The 22,500-nt window shown below is 42.4% G+C and overlaps 1 protein-coding gene across 1 annotated transcript in view; it reads left to right on the top strand.

Annotated features, from left to right (window-relative positions):
* Positions 1-22,500, top strand: part of LOC134868531 (WD repeat-containing protein 7) — a 72,043-nt gene that overhangs the window by 37,267 nt on the left and 12,276 nt on the right. Inside the window, 6 exon segments of the mRNA XM_063889736.1 lie at positions 8,499-8,726; positions 16,278-16,464; positions 20,782-20,899; positions 21,518-21,667; positions 21,820-21,885; positions 21,887-21,903. Coding sequence (XP_063745806.1) covers positions 8,499-8,726; positions 16,278-16,464; positions 20,782-20,899; positions 21,518-21,667; positions 21,820-21,885; positions 21,887-21,903 — 766 coding nt within the window.

A 22,500-nucleotide genomic window follows, 5' to 3' on the forward strand; every position in this document is an offset into this window, starting at 1 on the left:
CAAAACTGAAGAGCCTAATGCGTCGTCTAACCTTCAGATGGCTGCAGGCTCCAACCTGCATCCATATTTCTGTCTGGTCTTTTTCGTTGACTCTACTTCCCATCCTCTATTTTCCGCCCTCTGCTGTCTAGTCAGCAGTGAGTCCAATGAGGAAAATGTTGAGTTCAGATGTTCTCAGATCATTTGCTTTCTCACCGCAGACATCTCCTTGTTTGTCTAATCGGGTCGGATTACCTGTCAGACATCTTGAATTGATCCAGCACTTCAGACTCAACACAGCAGACTGTGAATCTGTCATCACACCTTTTATTATTTCTCAGTTATCCAACAAAGCAACCTCTCTCTAGCAAAGATATACAGTGTAGTTCATGGCATGGGGTTTTTCTAATTAAGGCCCCGCCCACTTTTGTGAGGCAGAAAGTAATAGTTCATTCATGTCTTAAAGCAGCTGAGTCACATAATGCACCTCAAACTACAAATAACGATGTCATCGTCCTGTGTGTCGGCGTAGTCCTCACCTGTCTCTTTGTTGGGAGGATAAGGCTCTCTTCCTCGTCCCTTTAAGTTGTAAAGCTTTTCATTTGGAGTGGTGTAAATCTAATCCTGCTCTGACTCATAAAAGTAATTCCTTCTTTATGAAGAAAGGGTGTGATGGAGGCCGTCCACCGTCTCTGCATTAAGGAAATTAACATCCAGAGCAATTTCTCACACCGCTTCATTAACAGCAGGATCCTGACAGCCGCGGAGGGACGGAAATATAAGCTGTATTAAAAAACGTTGGACCGAAAATTAAACTGTAAACGAAGGATAGACAATAAGACCTCAGGCTATCAGTATCGGCAATCCTTCATACAGTAGGAGTTGATGTGATTGGGGAGACAGATGTATCACAGCATCACTAATGTATTAAAATATACAAGCATAGACAGAACATGATTAAAACAGACCCAAATTGATAACTAATATCAGCAAAGGGTCAGAAGGGGTTTTATGCCGTTTCTCCACCAACCCGGAGCTAGAGCTGGAGCTGGAGCTGGAGCTGGAGCTGGAGCTGGAGCTGGAGCTGGAGCTGGAGCTGGAGCTGGAGCTGGAGCTGGAGCCGATACAGAGCCGGCTTTAAGCGCTTTTTTTAGGCAGCACTAAACAGGCTCAGTGTGGTGCTGTTTATTTTACCGTACTTTAATCACCATCCGTTCTCTGTTAGAGATCATTGGGAAGAGCAGGCAGACGTCCTCCTGTTGTTTTGTATTATTGCAGCTATCGGATGGAATCAGTACATGGGCTACACAGGCTGCCATCTGAAGTAAAATCATAACGGAAACTACGCCGGTAAAATATGCCTGTAGAAAACGGTTTATGCCTCAATAGGATAGCAGAGTAGTGAAGATAGTCAGAGGAGCTTCGCTTGCTAGGCTAACATCACCTGTCTAATGCCAGAGACACTTTCAGAACAGCGTTGTGATGCCAAACAGCGTCAGTTCAGACTGAAACACATTCACTTATAGGGAGGGGGGGTATGCATCAGCTGGTCGTGTGACAGTCAGACAGTGAATATGAATCCGTCATAAGAGGGCACGTAAACGGTTACGTCATGACGCAAACGTTGACGCAATGACGCAGCTCCACTTGAGCTCCAGTCGGCCTCTGAGCGGTGGAAACACAAGGGGTGCTACCGGCTAGAACCAGAAAAGCAAAAGATTGGATCTTGAACCGGATCCGGTTTGGTGGAAACGGGGCATTAGTCATGGTGTTTGTTGACTCCCAAGGGGGAAGTTGTGTCCCCCCATCTTCAACACACTTTACGCCCTTGTCCTATTTGGCATCAACAGGCTTTTAAAGTAAGACCAACATGATGTCCACATGACACATGATGTCCAGAAGAGTTTAAACAATAGTGTTGTCCATGCAAAAACTCAGCTCGAGAGTCACTGTCTCATTTAGACACTTGGAGTATCTACTGACATATTTTGTTGTAGTGTTAACCACAGAACTTATTTTAAGCATCCAACCAAAAGTGGTAAAATTCTGACACATTTTCCTGGGTTTTTGGACTCAGTCCTGCACCGCTTTATACCAAAAAAACTCAAATATAATCCTTGGTTTCGGCACCAGACTTCCACGATCTTTGCCTCCCTTACAAAGACTGAAAGTACTTGTTGGAGGAGGGTCGATCTAAGGACTGAGCCAGAATCATCCGGAGGTGTATTTGAAGGACTGGGTTTTCTTATAAACTTGTATTCAGTTTGTTTGTGGTATCTCCCGTTGGTATCCCCCCCCCCCCCCCACACCATATAATTGGAGCGCTGTGTTTCCAGATAGCTCCCATGTCTGTGTCTTAAGACGGTTAAATACACTTAACCTTCAGATGGACTCGGGATGCTTCGAAGGGCACCCGCCCCGATTCAGGACTCAAATCTTTTTTCTCTATCAACTTAATTGTGTTTTTCAATTATTTCCTCCAGATTTTCCGTCTCCTGACATTTGCTGTAAGGACAGTGGTTACCCCTGCCCCCCCCCCCCCCTCCTCCCACAACACTAGCATTCTTTTGTTTTATGAAACTTTGTCTTGATCCAGGCAGACATTTAAAGGCTTTGCTTCAGGCAGTTCTTGTTTGTCAGCTTGCTTCGGAGTTCTTTTGCATGCATTTTTTGGACTTCTCTCACATCGTTTCCCTGCCTGTCGTTCACTTTTCATCCTCCCTTCTTTGTTCTCACATCAGTTTCCTGCTGCTATTGATCCCCTCCTTCAGTCCCTGGCGATCAGGTTTTACCAGTCTCCCATTGATTACCAATGGAGGCAGCGCCAAGGTGCATCATGGGAAGATTGTGGGGCTCAAGCAGGGAGAGTGGGAAGCTTGCTGGTTTGATTTTGTGTCACAGTTACTGAAAAACATATTCATAATAGAAACATAAATTCATATACAGATAATTTATGGATATTTTTCTCATTATCAACACATTATAAATGCCCTTATGTCAGGCGGTAATTCATTGTGTTATATGATACAATTATAATGGATATTGACGGTAATTGCTAATTGTTGCTTGCAAAATTCCCAATAAATATACATTTTGCATGACGATAATAATGGACTAAATTATACAAAAATGGACAATTTATGAACCCTGTGCATGCAGGTGTGTCGCTATATTGATTAGTGTTCATGCAAACAAAAAAAATGAGCCCTTCTCTCTTTTTCTTGGTCCTTTTCAGATCCTATCTTGGTGACCTTGCCTTTCAGGCATCATCCCTCTTTCCTTCCCTCCTGCTTCTACCGTTCCTATCTCTCATCTCCTCCAACCTGACGTCCGTTCTTCTCTTTTCGACTTTGTTTCCTTCATCCTCACTTCTTCCTTATCCTCCATTTGCACCTCCTTTCCACTCTCGACTTCCTCTCTTTTATTTTATTCTTAATGTTCCTTCATCTCTCCTTCCCACTTTTCGCTTTTTGGTCATTCAAACAAAACACTACTTTTAAATTGGGAACCGTCATGGAACGCCAACATCAAAATACGCAGGATAGATGTTTACACTTTTGTCTATAATAATTTATACTTTTCTTGAAGGCAAAAAGAGCTGAAATGGTTCTTGCTCTGCTCAGTAGTATTCCTGACATTTCTCTCCACCATAATTTAAGCCTAATCGCATGAGTCCACAGGTTGTTGCATTACACCATCCTGCCCTTTTTCTAATAGATTCCATGCTTTATGGATAATGTCATTTCAGCCAGAAAGCCTTTTTATCCCGATCTGTCGGTGGTTTTTATGAAGATTTAGCCGAGCTGGGGCTAGCTCGTCCGTCCCTCTTTAGTTTATTGGGTTATGTTTGGGAGCAGGTTGGCCAACAAATAGGATTTAGATAGAATGTCATTATAATAGATCTGCCGCTCGTGTAGAAAGCAGATCGATGGGCTTCAAAAATCAATCAGTCTGTCCACACGGGCCGAGAGGCAGCAGGTACGCACAGACAGGAAGTGATGCAACCTGACTCACAGCTCTCAAATTAGAAGTTCACAACACCTGCAAGTCTTCAAAATGGCTGCTTTTTTGTCCAAACAGAATATTCCAAATGCAGAGAAAGTTTTCAACCCTTTGTGTCTGTGTCCCATTTTTAAATCATTACCCGCTTGTCGTTTTAGTTTCAGTACATATTGGTTGAAAATACCTTTGAAAATATTCCAAAAGCTACTTTCATAACTCAAGTTTTATAAGTTGTATTACTTTATCTTGTCTGTAAATTAAAAATCAAATAGTTTTCATCCTTGGCGGGAATTTTCCTTATTATTCCGCCCATTTGGAATATTTTGCATTTGTAACTTAGATGTATTGAGTGGTTTTTACTTGTTTTGCAAGAGTTATTATTGATGCTTGACCCATAACAATAAGAACAAACATTTCCAGGGTTCAAGAATTGTCCTTAACCTTCATTTAAAAAGAGCGAATAAAATGAGGCCTTAGGAGATTTTACAGAAAATAGAATAAAAACACTGAAGGTAATTTCTAAATTGTACTGTCGGGTTTTTTTGTTTGAATTAAATCCTTTATTATAAATGATATTACGTCATTTTACTGTAAATACAACTTTCTGTTTATTCATCTAGATTATTAAACACCAATGAAACCAAAGCCGCCCAGCAGTGGCTCAGTCAGTAGGGGCTTGGACTGGGAACCGTAGGGTCGCCGGTTCAAGTCCCCGAACAGACTTGAAATATGGAAGGTGGACTGCTACTTGGAGAAATCCCAGTTCACCTCCTAGGCTCTGCTGTGGTGCCCTTGAGCAAGGCACCGGACACTTCCAATCCCCCCTCCCCATTGCTCCCCGGGCGCTGCATGATAGCTCCCCACTGCTCCGAGTACTAGGATGGGTTAAATGCAGAGGACCAATTTCTGCTGTGTGCATGTATCCAATCAGGCGACAGAAGGTGTGGCGGAACGGTCCAGTTTCTCTTTATTGACGGGGTAGGGAATGGATCGGTACATTAAAACATGACACATCTAAGAATGCTAAGAGAAATACAAGTAAGCGACTACAAAGGGTACACACTTTGTTTTTTACCCCCCCTGTCTTGCAGAAATATTTAAGCTTGTACACGATTCATATTTCTTTGTAGCCCTTCCACCTCCCTTTCTGTACTTTCTCTTTCTCTGCGCAAATCCCAACTTTTTTAGTGATTCTGGTTGGGAGTCTATCTCTAATTCTGTTATCTACTGGCCCAGTCTGGCCGTGGGATGGATGCCATCTGTAATCCATTTATCAGAGCCGGCCGCTGGGCCTTTTTCCAAATGACAGCTGGCCCTGAGCAATCTCATTATAAAAAGCACTAGGATATAATATGGAAATATCGGGGGGGGGGGAGGGGGGTCTCAGATCTGGAAAAAGATAAATGGACTTAGAAACAAACATACAGTGGACAAAATATTAGGGAATTGTGTCCCAAACTGTGCAGACTCTCTCGCTTTGATCTCCCCTTCTGCTAATCGCTCTGCCATTTCATTGGTCGATAAGGAGTCACATGGTATACAGCTGATCATTTGTATGATGCACTGTTTTGAAGAAGTTGCCATTCACACTTTTTATTTTAGGTGTCTTGTTGACAAACAAAGATGCAGTACTAAGACACTTCCTTAGCCTCATCTCCAAGGATCGGAGAACAAATTTCAGTATGATCCATCGTGGTTTAACTGGGTTACGTTGCCAATTAATGTCCCACCTTCTCCAGTCCATGGTGGTGGTAATGAAGCTCTTTGGTAACTGCCAGATTAAGAAGGCTTGGTACACACATTATTACGTAGCAGTAGAAGCTAGCAGGCTAACGGATATCCACATATTAACACACGAATAAATGTGCATGTAGACTTGAAGCGTCCCACTCCAGGTGCAGGATGTCGAAATCCCTGTTATTTATTTGTACACATGTGTTGTACGTCTGTCCAGGCTGGGAGAGAGACCCCTCTCTTTAGTGGCTCTCCCCGAGGTGTCATTGCTCACACACACATTTCAGCCTCTACTTTTTATGTCATACCAATTATTTTTTATTTTGGTGACAATCAGACTTTCTGAGGCAGCAGCACGAGAGTCCGAGTCCATGCTGCTGCCTCTCTTTGTATTGCCCACACTGGGTTTACCAAATTATTGTCTTGTTGCCCCCTCCCCAACAAGACCTCTGATTTCACACTGTCTTTTCTCTGTCCTTTGCTATGATCGTATGCATGTAGTCAGTATAAATGAAAGATAATAAGGCATGCATTTCAGCTTTTTATGATCAACTGAGGGCATCATTAAACACAACAGGCTCTCGAGACACAGATGCATTACCTCCTTTTCCGTCTAGAATACATCTTGGGTCTTGGAGAAATTGACACTGGGGGAAGCATAGATAGAGACACTGTTCATTTAATAGGTTAGCGCCCAATAATGCAAATCAAAATCAAATAAGTGCGGAACATACAATACACAGACTCAACATACTATGTAATGAAGTAGCAGCGAGATAACGGTAGAAATAAAGCCTCTGATTTGAGATCCGATATCGATCTGATCGGCCCAAGATCATGAAGTGAAAGGGTCATTTTAATACTTTCAAACTAAGCTGTACTAAAGAGGATACGGCCCACAAGTGAAAAACATTTTTAGTTCCGACATAAAATGCATTTCAGGTTTTTTTCCTATAAATTAAAGTCGGAGTTCTGTTCGTTTCAGACAAAACAAATAAAAATATTCAGACTTTTTAAAATACTTTTGGCCACATCTTTAATAATTATTTCTCATGTGGCTCTAATCCTCTTCTGTACAGGTGTTTGGAATTATCACAATATGAATTTATATCACAGGAGTTCAACATGGTTCTGTATCGACTGTTTTCAGGAGCATCTCTCCAGTCATTAAACATCAGTACAGATCACAGCCTCCTTTTATCCTTTTCAGGCAGTCATTTTTAGTAATCACTCCTCTTGTGTGTGTGTGTGTGTGTGTGTGTGGGTGTGGGTGTGTGGGTGTGTGTCGAGCGAGTGCTTGCTCCCCTGCAATTCAAATCCAAAACAATGCTCACAGCGCTCTTAGAGAGCGAGAGAAATAAGAAATGGTGTGTGTGTGTGTGTGTGTGTGTGTGTGTGTGTGTGTGTGTGTGTATATGTGTATGTGTATGTGTATGTGTATGTGTATGTGTATGTGTATGTGTATGTGTATGTGTATGTGTGTGTGTGTGTGTGTGTGATTTGATGTAGTCCTTATTGTGCCTTTGATCCGAGGGGTGTAAGGAGCTCTCATCTCCCACTGTGATACTCATACAGACACACACACTGCAGCAGCTCCCCACTGTGCAGACCCCGTCACACGCGCACACACACACACAAAAGAGGTTATTTTGGGGTCTCCTCGGTGTGCACAATGGATGGTAACGCCCACTCACACTCACACACACACAAAGGGTTCCCAGTTGCACATGTCCGAAAGCTTTCCAGAGGCTGTGAACATGAGCGTGTGTGTGTGTGTGTGTGTGTGTGTGTGTGTGTGATGGTTAAACCCAGCACAATAGAAGTGTGCCTGTTCAGTTGTTATCGGCTCAGTGTGGACTCAAAGGCCTGCTGGGTTTTTTTTTTTCCTACCGCCTTTCACCGTGAAAAGTAAGAAATGAAAGCGTGGCTCCCCCACACACTCTGTCTCCGTTTAGCTAAATCATTCCTCAAAGTGTCAGAAGACGGGAACAAAACAGATGTTCAGTATCTTTAGAAATAAAATGCAATGTTGCTAACGTGTAATTACGGGTCGGAGTTTCACTGACGTCTCCATATCGGTCAATGGGACTGTTGTACCTATTATTTGGTTTTGCAACGCTTCAAATGCAAGGGCAATTGTGGGAGATTTCATTTGTTGAACGTCTTTTATTTAACACAAATTAATTAATTGAAATTCCTTATAGTTTAAGGAAGTTGCGGCAGGATTAAGGAGGATCTTTCAAAGATAAACACTTTATTTTACTGGAATTAACAAAACTTAATTACATTATTCTCTACTTTTTATAATGATAATTCAGAGCATTGCAAATATTTCCAAATACACAAGTGTGTAAATCAGCAGGGGGCCCTACACACTTCTCTTCTGGACCCCCTTCATGTAGTCTGGGGTGCTGTTGGTTCATTAACACTTAAAAAAGGCCTCAAAATGTTAAATATTGGGTGTGGAAATTCTTTCTTTACCCAAGTTATAGAAAGTAGATCTGGAGGATCTGGTCAGGACTTAAATGTAGTTTTTAACAAATGACCAAACTAAGAAATGGACAATAATTCGGACAATTCTCTATTAATTAGTAAGAGTAAGGTGACTTAATTGGGTCAATTTAGGCGCTTTGTCAAGAGCTTTCATAGCCTCTCAGGGTCTTCATCAATAAATACAATTTGTAATCTAGTGTGGAACTTCCCATCTTGAGACCCAGTGCTTCATCACTGGGAACCACCACAAGACACTTCCATTAATTCCTCTCTCTCTGTCTCTCCTCCAGGCTGTCTGTCCAACCTGCCGCCGAACGCCAAGAAGATCTCCAACTCGTACGAGGAGCGGCGCAAACAAGCCACGGCCATCGTGCTGCTGGGGGTCATCGGGGCGGAGTTCGGCGCCGAGATTGAACCTCCAAAGGGGGCGGTGCGGGCTCGGACCGGGGGGCAGGCGCCTGAGGGCTTTGGACTGACGAGCGGAGGGTCTTCCAACTACTCCCTGGCCAGACACACATGTATGTTCCATATTTACATTCTGGATAACCAAAAATGCAATCTTTGTAGCCGTGTTGTTTTTATTTGTGAGTATTTTGATTGTTATGGGGTCAATTTCTTTGGGTCTTCATTTGCTGCACTGTTCATGATCAGCTGGACAATAGGGTCTTGAAGCTCTGGTACAACTCTGCTCTTGCCTTACCACTCAATTATACAAACTAGGATGTTAAAGATATATTTTATAAAACAAAAGAAGTAGAAAACTAGTAAAATGAGTAATTATGGGTCAGACAACAAGGCCAGGAGTGGTGCTAATCTCCCAAATCTCCGCCCAAGGAAGGGTATGTTTTTGGCTTGGTTTACTTGTCTGTTGACAGGATTACAGAAAGACTATTTGTCTGGTTTGCATGAAAATTGGTGGAAGTGTTTAGCATGGGTCAATGAAGAAGCGCTCAAGTTTAAGAGGTAAATCACAGGAGCAGACATACATTTCCCTTTTTTTTAAAGTCGCCAGGGCTTTTGTAACGCATTCATGTGGGGCTGGAATAATCAGGCTAACAACAAAGCTAACAACAAAGCTAACAACAAAGCTAACAACAAAGCTAACAACAAAGCTAACAACAAAGCTAACAACGAAGCTAACACGGTTTTTGCAACTTAGTCTTTTTTGTTGTTGCTGGTGATCTCCCTTATCTCTACACATATAAGCATGTTCATCGTTTGGCTTTTTACCACCGATCCAACTTGCATGGTGTCCTACGTTAAAGAAGACCTGGACATTTTAGTTTGTCCAACAAGGATTACCAATTGATCTGTATAAGCTACACTGGTGATGTGCCCTCGGATGACAGATAACCATTCCTGCTCACCTCAGAGATTGAATCCTTCTGACTTCATTGATCAGCTGACCTCGCCCAGCACCAACATAAGGTTGACAGTTTATGGCATTAAGTAAAATAGCTCAAGAGCTGCTGGACTGCCATGACATTTGTTACAGACATCCCAGCAAATGCATCCTTTTGAATTAATTGGAAATGATCCCTAAATGTTCAGTGGTTCCTTTTTTGTTTCGAAATCATATCTTTTTATTTTCCAAACTCCAAACTACACAACTGACAAAGTAGAAACTTCAGTGTCGGATTAGAGGTGAGGAGAGAGATGGGATTGATTTTCACCCACCAAGCTTGACACCTTAAGGAGCTTGGCACTGACTTCCACACACACACACACACACACACACACACACACACACACACACACACACACAAAGGCTCACTGGGTCCGGCCCGTGCCCTGCTGTGCCTGCAGTGCTGAACCTTGGTCGGCATCAAACCTGCACTAAGCAGAGCCGCTCTTCCATTCCACTGCTCCTGAGCTCTGATTGGCTGCCTCTGGGGTCATCCGCCCAGCGACAGCGCCTGGGCTCCCCCTGATAGACTGTGGAGCGTGATGTTGGCCCTTTACACAGCGGTCATCTCACCTGTGTGGACTCACCAAACACACACACACACACACACACTCCCTATCCTGACCCATCAGATGAAAACAACTCAATATTTAATTGATCCCCTTGAGTAGAGCTCCACCCTTTTTGAAACCTTCCTCTGACCCCTATTGGCTGGACATTTTTGATCCCATATGATAATCTTTTTTTACTTTATATACATCTCCTAAGCGTACTGCTGTTAACCATACGTCTGCTACAGAGATGTGTACAGCAGTGATGCAAATCAGGCTAATATATTGATCAGAATATAGATTTTACATGACTTTTTCTTTGAAATAGTGAAATAATTCAACTCCAAAATCATTCTAGTTAAAAACACTATCAAGTCAAATGAATTTTTCTTCCTTATTTGGACATTTTGTTGTTACTTTAGATAAAAAAAAGAGCAAAAAATGACATTTGTTGTCCAGATTTGATTGGAAACGATGATTCAAGGCTTGAACTTTTAAAATAAACCTGACTTTTTATTCATTTGATGCGCTTGTCTTTGAGTCAGGCTGAAATATAACACAGAAAGTAAGTGCCTATATGCACATGGAAGAAGAGGCTCGGTCAATCCAGGCAGGAACACATAAAACCTCAGGAAAGTGCTGCTGCTCCTGCTGCCTTTCACAACCGACTGAGCAGGAAAACTTTTGCTGCAGAGAGGAAGGTCAGCCGGGAAGCTTGACCTGGATGCAGATCCCCATGCAGTCAGCCATCGAGTCCGATCTATGTGGCTTTTTTTTGTGTTTAAAAATCTTGGATCATGTTTATATGGAAACTATATGTCCTGGGGAATGGAAATAGGGAAAAACCAACCTACTTTCAATAGGATTTTGAGGCTGTGACATCATCCTAAAAAACATGATTCATACAGCCACTCCTTGTCATTTTAACCCAGAACAAAATAAGGCATTTGAGCAATTAAATTGTCCTGTTTTATTGGAGGAAATTATCTGTTAACTAACTGAGAAAGCTGATTGTGTAACTCACCCTGACTCCGTCTAGCAACCTGCTCCTTTATCTGACCCCAGTGAGTATTTGCACCCTGTAAAAATGTGTTATTACCTAATTAATAACACGAGCAGACGACTACAGATGCTGTAAAAACCATGGGTTTCGTCCTTCTCCACTTCTTCTTTCGCTGTGCTTTCTGCTTTCATTCCGGCGCTGTTCCTCTCATTTTCCGTCTTTCTCCAATTCTCATTTACTCTGTTGTTTCTCTCCCTCTATCCACCCTCGTCCCCCCCCCCCCCCCCCTCTCCTCTCTCTGTTATGAAATTGAAAGATGGATCGCTGTTGTTGGCGTACAGCCCTGTGTGTGTGATGAATGAGAGCTGTCCACCCGAAGAGAGGGAGGGTACAGTAGTCTATACAGCAGAGTATAGATTGATGTTTTCATATGGCGAGGAGGGAAATGTAGGGGGGAGATTGAGCCTAAGGAAGCTAGGAAGGAAGGAAGGAAGAATAGATGATGACAGAAGGAAGTGAGGATGTGACTGGACAGGAGAAAAGACACTAACTGCACCTCTGTGTATCATCTCTGGACCATTTTGCTCGCAGTAAATGTCAAAATGCATCGAGGCCACTCTGAGCCTCATGCACCGTGATGCTGGCATTTAAAACACTCAGGAGAGCAGATTGGAAAAGGAGTTATATTTGGAAATTGTACAGGGACAAGCAGTGATGGAAACCGATTAATAATTCCGCCATCTTGTAGCGCGTTACTTTCTGTAGATGTAAAACCCCGAACAGATTAATGTTCTTAATGCTCTCTATTTCTAATATTCGTCCAACTGTAGTCGAGAGACACAGATTATTGCTTTTAACCAATTGTTAATTCTTTATCACATACATTCTCAATTAAGTTTTATCAGTTAGAAAATAACTTAATATTTGACCTTTTTTGTGTTTTTTTCTTATATATTCGTAACCAGCTTCTTTATTTTAGTAGCAAAATGTGCGGCTAAGTAGTTAGCTAAATCCTGGTATGGAAATATTTTGCAGAATTACACATGTATTTAGGATGAGCAAATCATTTTACAAAGTTATGTTTACGGTAGCTACCTAATGGGCTTAATATTGAATGCACTATAAGGTGTTTTTAATGATTAAAAACTCCTGAAAGCTGACTTAGCCGAATGTTAGACCTAACAATGGCTAACTGAATTTAGTGAAGGCCAGTTTCCAACATAATTTGGGCTAAGCTAACGTAATTGCTTGTCCCCCTAAGATAGGTGCTGGAAACAAGGTGATGAACACAATATATGCAGTGCTAATTGGTGCACTCATGCTGTTAGCAATCTCACTGCTAGCATGCTAGTTAGCCAGGAACATGTGCATGATGTAGCCAAGTAGCCAACCAAATGAGTTATTAGCCAAATGTGCGGCTAGGTAGTTAGCTAAATCCTGCTATTCAAATAGTTAGCAGAATTGTACACTTGTTTTGGATTAACAAGGCATTGTACATAGTTATATTTAAGGTAGCTAACTAATAGGCTTAATATTGAATGCAAGATACGTTTTTATTCATCGTTCACTTCGGAAAGCTGACCGTTTTAGCTGCATGTTAGACGTAACATGGGCTAGCAAAGCTTCAGTAGATGCTGGTTTCCAACAGATACTTTTGGCTTAGCTAAAGTAATTTGCTTGTCCCCCTAAGATAGGTGCTGGAAACAAGGTGAGAATATATGCAGTGCTAATTGGTGCACTCATGCTGTTAGCAATCTCACTGCTAGCATGCTAGTTAGCCAGGAACATGTTCATGATGTACGGTACAGTAGCCAACCCAATTAGCCAACTTGCTAGCTAGTGTTGGATTACCACACAGGTGTTCTTCATGTATGCTTTGCTTGTTGACCAAATACTACTTTAATAATTACATTTTGATTTCACTGATCTTCACAATAGACAAAGCATTTTCCTTCTCTTTCTCGCTCAAACTGGCTCTTATCCTTTCTCTTTTGAATTGGTTTTGGCCATTTTAAAGAGATTTATATCTCTCTCCATGCAGCAAGTCCAGTCCGGCTCTCATCCACTTACCGAGTCCCCAACATTGATTTACCTTCACCTCTCATTTAAGCTGGGAGGACGAGAGAGAGAGAGAAAGGAGGGGTGTAAGGGCAGATGGAGGAAAGAAAGTAGAAAGCCAGTTAGTGGTCGCCTCGGCCTGGTAAACTTTAGACATCGCCAATCTGTCTCTATTTCACACTTCCCTCCCTCCTCCTTTCCTCTCCACTTCCTTCCCTTCTTCCTCCCGTCTTCCTCCCTCCTCCTGCTCTAATCACCCTCTCTGTGTTAATGTGACATGTTTACTGCTCTAACTAACAGCTCATTATGGCCAGCGGATGCTTTGTCAATAGCTATTGGTTCATTTGGGTCGGGGGCTTTTGCTTTAAACAAAGATGTCCGCCGTGAGAAATGAACCTGAGTCGGGACCTCTCTCACATCCGGCTGACGGACCAGAGAGGAGGTGTTGAACAAAAAAAAAATCTCTGGTCAATCAGGCACAATTACAGCGCAGATCGTCAACGGCCATCTTAATTAGCACCGAAACTAAATATATGTGCAAATGTGGTTCTGTCACACACACACACACACACACACACACACACACACACACACACACACACACACACACACACACACACTCCCACAGTCACTGTCACTGCGCCCACCATTGACCTTTGACATGATAACCTCTGAGACCTGCTATGTGTTGTGTGGTGGGGGGGGGGGGGGGGGGGTTGCTCGTTGTGGGAAGAGCCTGTACGCATATTCATAATGTCAGGCGTTTGAATTTGACTGGTGACCTTTCGCCCCATGACCCCACCCAGATTATACCGCCTACCCACACAACAACCCACACAGTCACCTACCAAGTTCATCTATTGATTATCAGTCTATATGAAACTAATTGTTGGTTGATTTTTCCATCAAAGGTAAAAAGATCTTCTCTTTCTATGATGCCATTGTCTAAAACGCATTATGAACCTTAATATATTCTGCTTATACCACTGTATAATACCAATTACCAACATCTATTATATGCATACAGTGCTTCTAACTGGAGGTCAAAGTTCCTTACTGCTGATATTTATAGTCCTTTATTCTGTGTTTGTTTATTGATGTGTGTTACCAAAACATGATTGATTTTTGCTCTTATTGGTGTTTGCTAATCACCGTCTTGCGCTCAAAGTTCACCACCTTATCACCGATTGCGTAAAACGAGCTAACGATGCGATCACATGCTCTCTGAGGATGCATCTCCTAAAATTTGAAGAATTTTTCAAGTAAAATCATGGTTTTTAAGTCGTATTTTGTAAACGAGATAGACGCTGTAATGAAAATGTGTTTTATTTTACGTTTTTGAAGCTTTATGAAGGTGTTTCTATCCCAAAGTTGTCTCCAAATATCCTAAAACCACTAAAAGAGTGCATTGCGTCCGAGCAGCATAAAACAAAACAAGGTATTGCACATTATTAGAAATTAAAAGAGTAGAAATAAACGATTCTATAAATGTATAAACATCTCAAAATAGATTATTTACTTTCATCCGCCATGCTACTGCGTAACAGGAAGTCGGAAATGCATGACCCTCCTTTTCTGCAGACGCTCCCAGTCTTTGTTTTGATTCCAAATCTGAATTTTCCCAGATGATTCCCACACCACAGGACTGCGGAATAACAACATGTTTGTCTCTTTGTCTCTTTGCAAAAAAGCCCTCAACATACCTGCTAACAATGTTAGCTCGGATGTCCATCCTCTTCCAGCCTCAGTCGCCCCCATAACAACGTAGCGTAACGATGCTAACGCAGTTAAAGCTTCCGGAATGTATTACAACCGTCGTACCCAGCAATGCTAACACGGTTAGCCTGTAGCTATACGTTTCATAGTCCCATCCATAAGCTGTGTGTGTGTGTGTGTGTGTGTGGATATAAACCAATAAGGAAGGGGGTTTGCCATTTAAGGCAGGGGGATTGATGATTAAATGCCAGGCGATCCAGATGATGCGTGCGTCTGGAGGACCTTAAGAGCCACCGCATCGTTATAAATACCTATAGTAAATGATCTGTTTTATGTAATATGTTTCTTTATATAATGACTGTGTACCATTTACATTTAAAGTGAAAATACAATAAACTTTATTGATCTCTGAGTGGTCTCAGACAGAAGGATAAAAGAGCCTTTCCATTGTTGAGCCTGGTTCTGATTCAGTACAACGCCTAAAAGATACACAGTTTTTAATTTCAGTCCAGCAGTCCTCCTCTCGTACCACTTCCAAATGACACCAGCTGTTTATTATTTATCTTTCGGTCTTGAATTTCCTCCGACTTTATCTTTTCTGAAGCACTTTGTAAAGAATCTGCTAAAAGCTCTGGACCTCAAGCTTCACTGGGTGAGGTTGGGGGGGGGGGGGGGGAGTTATTGAGGGATGGAGCCTTAATGGTCAGCCTGTCCCCACAGAGACTGGCTCAAATGTCAGGTCAGCTATGAAGTGACCTCCATCCCACTCGCTGTCTTTATCGTGTGTGTGTGTGTGTGGGGGGGGGGGGGGTTGTGTGTGGGTGTGGGTGTCAGGTGTTCGTGTGTGAGGCTCTAAAGTTGAAGCAATTTTACCCAAACCTCATCATCTTTTTGCTAATTACTTGTTGCAATCATGGGTCTATCAATCTCTACAGTCAATTAATCTGCCGAATATTAAGTACATTTGGTCTATAAATGCCTAAAAATTGTTTTAGTTTTGTCTTAGAATCTTGCACAGATTCTAAGCTGACATCTTACATTTTTTAGCCCAAATCCCAAAATATTCACTTTAATAGGATATAAAAATGAAAGAGAAAGCAGGAAAATCCATATTTGAGATGCATAAATCATACTTTTAAAGATTATTATATAACATTAATTGGGTATTTTAAAAACTAGCTAATTGATTAGTTGTTGACACAAGGGTTAACTGGTCATAGGTCTTTAATTAAAAATGTCTAAATCATTGGTCTGTTATGGTTCATGCAGCTTCAGTGTATTGAGTTTTCTTTCGATTCTTTTCTAATTCTCACCTTCCTGTTTCTACCGCTTGCAGGTAAGGCGCTGACCTTCCTGCTGCTGCAGCCCCCCAGCCCCAAGCTGCCTCCACACAGCACCATCCGCCGCACAGCCATCGATCTGATTGGCCGAGGCTTCACCGTGTGGGAGCCATATATGGACGTGTCGGCGGTGCTCATGGGGCTGCTGGAGCTCTGCGCCGACGCCGAGAAGCAGCTGACCAAGTGAGTCCGTCACAGATTAGGGAGAAAACTATCTTTATTTAAAAACACTATACCTAAATATATATATAAGGAGAAGAAGAATATATCCTCACTGGTCCCACAGAGGGGAAATGTACATTCTGCATCTGACCCATCCTAGTGTTAGGAGCAGCGCCATATGTACGGCGCCCAGGGAGCAGAATAGGGAGCGATGCCTTGCTCAGGGACAGGTAGCACTTGCTCTTTTGGGGACTTGAACCGGTGACCTTCCGCTTCCCAAGCCAAGTCCATATGGACATCACCCCTACCAGCCATAAGGAAACTGAAAGAGGACCTGAGGAATTCATGTTTTACATTAAAACTGTTCTTAGGAACGAAAAAAAGGGGAATCTTAATAAACACACAGTTTTAAATCTAAAGCTAAAATTCTCTCCTCAAATTAAACCAATATTGATTAATCCTTCAATATAGTTGTAGTGCTACTAAAACGATACAAAATGTAGATGTAAGAGAGATTGAGACTCAAGACCTGTCTCAACTAAGTCGGGATTTTTTCATTTTTATTTCTAAGAGTTTTCTGGGACTTTTCTTGAGTTACTTGGACTTTGAAGGGTAAATGGTGTCATGGTGTTAATGCCCAGAGCACAGAGACTTAATCTAGTTACATACAGCTGTGGATGCATGCACATAACAACAAAGCTCCCATGTAGCTGTGAGAAATACACAAAGATATTAACACACACTGCACATAAAACACTGTGGCTCAGAGCAGCCCTCTGTCCTCATGTTCAGGAACTGATGTTCATTAAGTGTTCTTCAATGTGACTGCTCTCTCTTTCATCTTAGATTCCAAAATAAAGAACAGTATGCTTATAGAAAAGAATATACACACACACACACACACACACACACACACACACACACACACACACACACACACACACTCAGGCATTAGAGAGCCGACACGCTGAGTTATGGAGACCCGCCTGTAACCGGATTGCAGGACATTATGATGATGTAATGATGTCTGCGTTGCTCTGACATGTGAGTCCTCTCTCCGTCCGTCTGTGTGCCATCAGGATCTCTTTCTAGAAAAAACCAGTGATCAGAAAGTGAAGCCGTTTCCTGTTCCTCAAAGGTCAAACCCTTTAAGGTGCATTCAAACCAAACACAAAGCAGATTTGACTCTCGGTTTACCGCCGGGAATTCGGCTGCTGGAGTGTTTTCTGAGTTGTTGTGAAATGAGATGAGGAACACTTCTTTTAGCCAACTAGGATTTATTCTATCCAGGAATGTGTCAGTACAGCAACACACTGGACAGAGTTGTAACATGCAGCCTGAGAAAAGTAACGCAGAGGCGGGGAGTAACAAAATAAAAGCTCCCCCCAAAATAAAATATGGACCATTGTCGGTGAAAAATAAACATGTGAGACGTTTGATTCTTGGCAAGTTAATTGGGATACTTCCCCCTCAAAGGCTTCCGTATTTCCACTCATGCTTCTTATATTTATTTCTGCGTCCCCATGGCGCTAATCCGCTTGAATTTGACTGAACCATGTATCTAATCCCTTTGCAAATAATCCACTTTGCATCGTGAACACACCTTTTACATTTCGAGCGGTTCCCTTTTTCCCTGACTGAGATACACGTTTATACGCTGATGGCCATAACAGGTGTTAGTCACCTATCGCCCCTGAGAGATGAGTTCTGGTCCACTTCAGCTGAGTACATGTGTGTGTGAAGGCTCCTCTCAGCCATCAGCCAGCAGAGAGGAAGTCAAAGGTGATGACCGGCAGTCATTGTGAGGTTGTTGTTAAGTAAAAGCATTGTTTTATATGTGTGAAGAGCAGAGGTCACACACAGAGAGAGAGAGAGAGAGAGAGGAACTCAGTGGCATCTTTTCATGTATGTTACAAAGAACTGTGTGTGTGTGTGTGTGTGTGTGTGTGTGTGTGTCCTTGCTGAAATCTAACTGGTCAACATGAGTTGATCTCATTAAGGCTGAAACTTGAGCCGGGTCAGTCGGGTTAAATGAGTATAGATATGTCTGTAGGGTGTGTGTGTGTGTGTGTGTGTGTGTGTGTGTGTACATGCAGTACAATGTTTTGTGTAAAACAAACGTTGGTGGACGGACAGATCCTAAACTAAAATCAACATTTAAGTCTGCTCTTTTTTGATGCTCTGATCAAAGGACTAGGTTCAGTCATATGAAACCATGTGGTTTCAGTCAGGGTGAAAGGAGCTGCTGCAGCACAGAGGACAATAAAGAGCTTTTTGAACATTAAAGCATGGAGACATGTCCCAGTAGAGACACTATATACTAATATACAAGGAGCATAATATGTCGAAACAACAGTAAGCACGGTTCAACAAGATGACACAAGTTTGCACAAAGACATGCAGAGTCACTTAATGCTCTATATAAATGAAGGAGTTGTATCCAAACACCCCAAACCACGATGACGGCTTTGCATGCAACCAGAGAGCGGAGGTTTGCTCCGAACCGTCCAGTAACCCTCTCACTGGTTGAGTAAAACAGTCCGTCTGGGTTTCTTGCAGCAGCAGCTCTCATCATGTGATTGACGTCGGTCCTCCTCCCTCACATAAAAAAAATCAATACATCCAATCTCCTGTGTGTGTGTGTGTGTGTGTGTGTGTGTGTGTGTGTGTGTGTGTGTGTGGTGTGTGGTGTGTGTGTGTGTGTGTGGGGTGTGGGTGTTTGACTCAGTATTGACTGGGTAATGTCAGCGTGATACTGGCTGTGAATGCACTTCATGTTGCCAGGTTCTCACACACTGTGTGTGTGTGTGTGTGTGTGTGTGTGTGTGTGTGTGTGTGTGTGTGTGTGTGTGTGTGTGTGTGTGTGTGTGTGTGTGTGTGTGTGTGTGTGTGTGTGTGTGTGTGTGTGTGTGTGTGTGTGTGTGTGTGTGTGTGTGTGTGTGTGTGTGTGTGTGTGAACCACGATTCAGGTGTTTTTTTATTGTATAATCCAGTTCAGGAAACTCCTTATTTTATAGTTTTTTTTTAATGAACTTTTCATTTGTAGGACACAATTACAGCCTAACTCTGAATCCGTACTATACATATATGTCTAAATAAGTGTATAAAAACACCTCTCTTTATGTGTGTGTGTGTGTGTGTGTGTGTGTGTGTTATCCCACCAATGTAACCCTAATCCAGATTAATTTCATTACACGTTCTTAATGCCGGTTATTAACCTCAGAGCTTCGCAGTACAATTAGCTCCCTGCCCTCCCGCTGCCCTATATCAACACTGTGACTGTTTCCAATTACAGCCACCTCTCTAAATGAAATTAAACATTTCAATATGGCTGATATATTGCCGATATATTACCAGTATTAATTACAGGTGCTGGAGCCGTGATCACAGGAGATGGATTGTTCAGCTCGGCCGCCCATCACACACTCTCTCTCTCTCTCTCTCTCTCTCTCTCCCCAGAGTCGTTCCTTAACAATCTGCCTCCCCCCTCTCTCTATCTCTCTCACACACACTCAGAGGAGCTTGTGGCCAGCTGTTAGGGTTAGTGTCTAATTCCTGTTGCATTGTGGGAGTCCATTATGCCGTCGTCCGGTGAATGGCTCCCTCTGAATGGGCCTTGACATTATAAACTGCCCGCTAATCTCTTCACTCCATATATTAGTGAAGCTCCATCTCTCCGCCGCCTCGCTGGGTCATCTCTCCTTCTCCCCCGTCTATAAAATGATCCGTTTAAATGCTTCTCCTTCTTTAGATCAGCATCTTTCCTTGAAGGATCAGACTCGTATAGTTTCTAGTTGTAAACAAAACTTAAACCAACCATTATTATATCTACTGACATAATGGAAGTAAAACACGTGCATCAATCTATTGTTTTTATCAGCCATTCAGCTCCATTGTTGTCCATTAAAACCACATCAGGAAGACACTGTTGCACTGGGTGACATGGTCCTTTATTGTGTTGATCAAAGTGCCGTACATCAATAAATATATACCAGGCAGCGTGAATACATTTAGTCAAAACAGGTCAAACACAAGACGATAAAACCCTGCTGAAAGACACAGACTGAAAACTCTCACATGATGTAAAACAATACAAAACACAAGGAAATAAACGGATAAGTCTTACACGTGGTCTGCAAAAGCACGGGAGAGTAAGTGGGTCTTTTAAACGAGATTTAAAAGCAGGAAAAGTAGGAGCAAAGATTCAGACTCTAGCCATTTCAGATGCAATATCTTGATGTCCAAACTACGTAAGAAACTGCAATTACAAAACGAGCTACAGAGGACGTACTAAGACCCACCTGTACATGCATTACATGTAATCCTCTCTCTCCACAGTGTCACCATGGGTCTGCCTCTGAACCCGCCGGCCGACTCCGCTCGCTCGGCCCGCCATGCCCTCTCTCTCATCGCCACAGCTCGCCCACCGGCTTTCATCACCACCATCGCCAGAGAGGTGAGACTGAACTGCTCAAACTGAGAAATCACAGTTGCATCTTTTGGTATTTTATTTCATTTGTGTTTATTTATTTTTCCTATTTTATTTATTGTATTCCTTTTCTACTTTTTATCATTAATATTTATTTTTAATGCATGCTTTCTTTTAAAGCTGTCTTTGCCTCTGTTGTTGCTGTAGCCAATGTAAATTTCCTCTGAGGGACGAATAAAGGTGTTGTGATTCGGATCGAAAATGCTTTTGATTTGAAACAGCTGCAGTCAGAAACGCTTGGTTTGCATCACAGTCAATTATTACAGATTTCCTGTATGGAACGTTGCCATAGAAATCCAGTCCGTGACCATTTCATCACCTTCATCAATAATCATTTTCGTCCATCTGCAATAGATAGTGACTAAACACACATTTCTTTTAACCAAAAACGTTTTAAAGGTAAGTCCTTCATCAGTTATTGTTTTGGTGTTGGGATCAAAATCCAGGTTTAATATTGGTGTTCGTTTCAACTAATCTACAATTAGCTGAAGACACACACTCTGAAACCACCCGACGGAGGATCAAACGTGTGTTTCTCTTGGAGTCATGGCTCTCATATCCTCTTCCGATGTTTCTGTTTTCCAGGTTCATCGCTTCAACGCAGCGCAGGCCAACTCTCAGTCGCAGCAGAACGTTCACACCACCACTCTGGCCCGAGCCAAGAATGAGATCCTGCGGGTCATCGACATCCTGATCGAGAAGATGCCCGGAGACGTAGTGGATCTGCTGGTCGAGGTGAACGTTAACACATACTGCATGGTTTTATGGGTATTCCTGCTGAAATGGTTACTAAGACGCCTATTATTCTATCAAAAACAACCAACCATTATGGAGACAATAACCTCCTCCTTTTCCTCGCCGCCTTCTCTCCCCCGCCTCTCCTTCAGGTGATGGATATCATCATGTATTGTATTGAAGGCTCTCTGGTGAAGAAGAAAGGACTGCAGGAGTGCTTTCCCCGCTATTTGCAAGTGAGTGTCTCTGAGTGGGCTTACACGCCACCATGCTTCCTTATGAGGTCAGCAGGGGGTTGGATTGGCAAGGAGTTAGGGAAAGACGACCTCTTGGCGTCACAAATACAGACCGGTGGCTTCTTTAGAAAAGTCATGACTCATTTACACCTGTCTGCTAAACCAACTATATGCCAGAGAGAAGAGAAATAAATATGGGGTTCATAACGTCCATTTTTCTATTTCTAGAAGCATAACCAAACCTCACCCATGTGTTCTGACATATCCAAGCAGTACCTGAACTGTTTTGGAAGGGAAACCAATATGGAATATACTGTAGGCCTTGGTGCTGTGTGCTGCCATGTTTTTAAAGGATTTTAACAAAATCAAAGCAACTTGAAATGGAAGATTTAACACATTTCTGCAAGAGAAGCTTCTGCTCTGGCACCCCCTACTGGCCGGCAGAGGAACTTCAGAAGAAAGCGATCACTCTTTACATCAAACATAGATGGAGGTTTTGAGAAAGTGTTGGTTTATGTGTATAATGCTTAGCTGAAATACTGTATTCCAGATGAGCTTTTTGGGAACGAAGGGTAACACAGCTCGATTGTTAAGTCT

The sequence above is a fragment of the Eleginops maclovinus genome, chromosome 8 (assembly GCF_036324505.1).
Source record: "Eleginops maclovinus isolate JMC-PN-2008 ecotype Puerto Natales chromosome 8, JC_Emac_rtc_rv5, whole genome shotgun sequence".
Taxonomy (NCBI): Eukaryota; Metazoa; Chordata; class Actinopteri; order Perciformes; family Eleginopidae; genus Eleginops; species Eleginops maclovinus.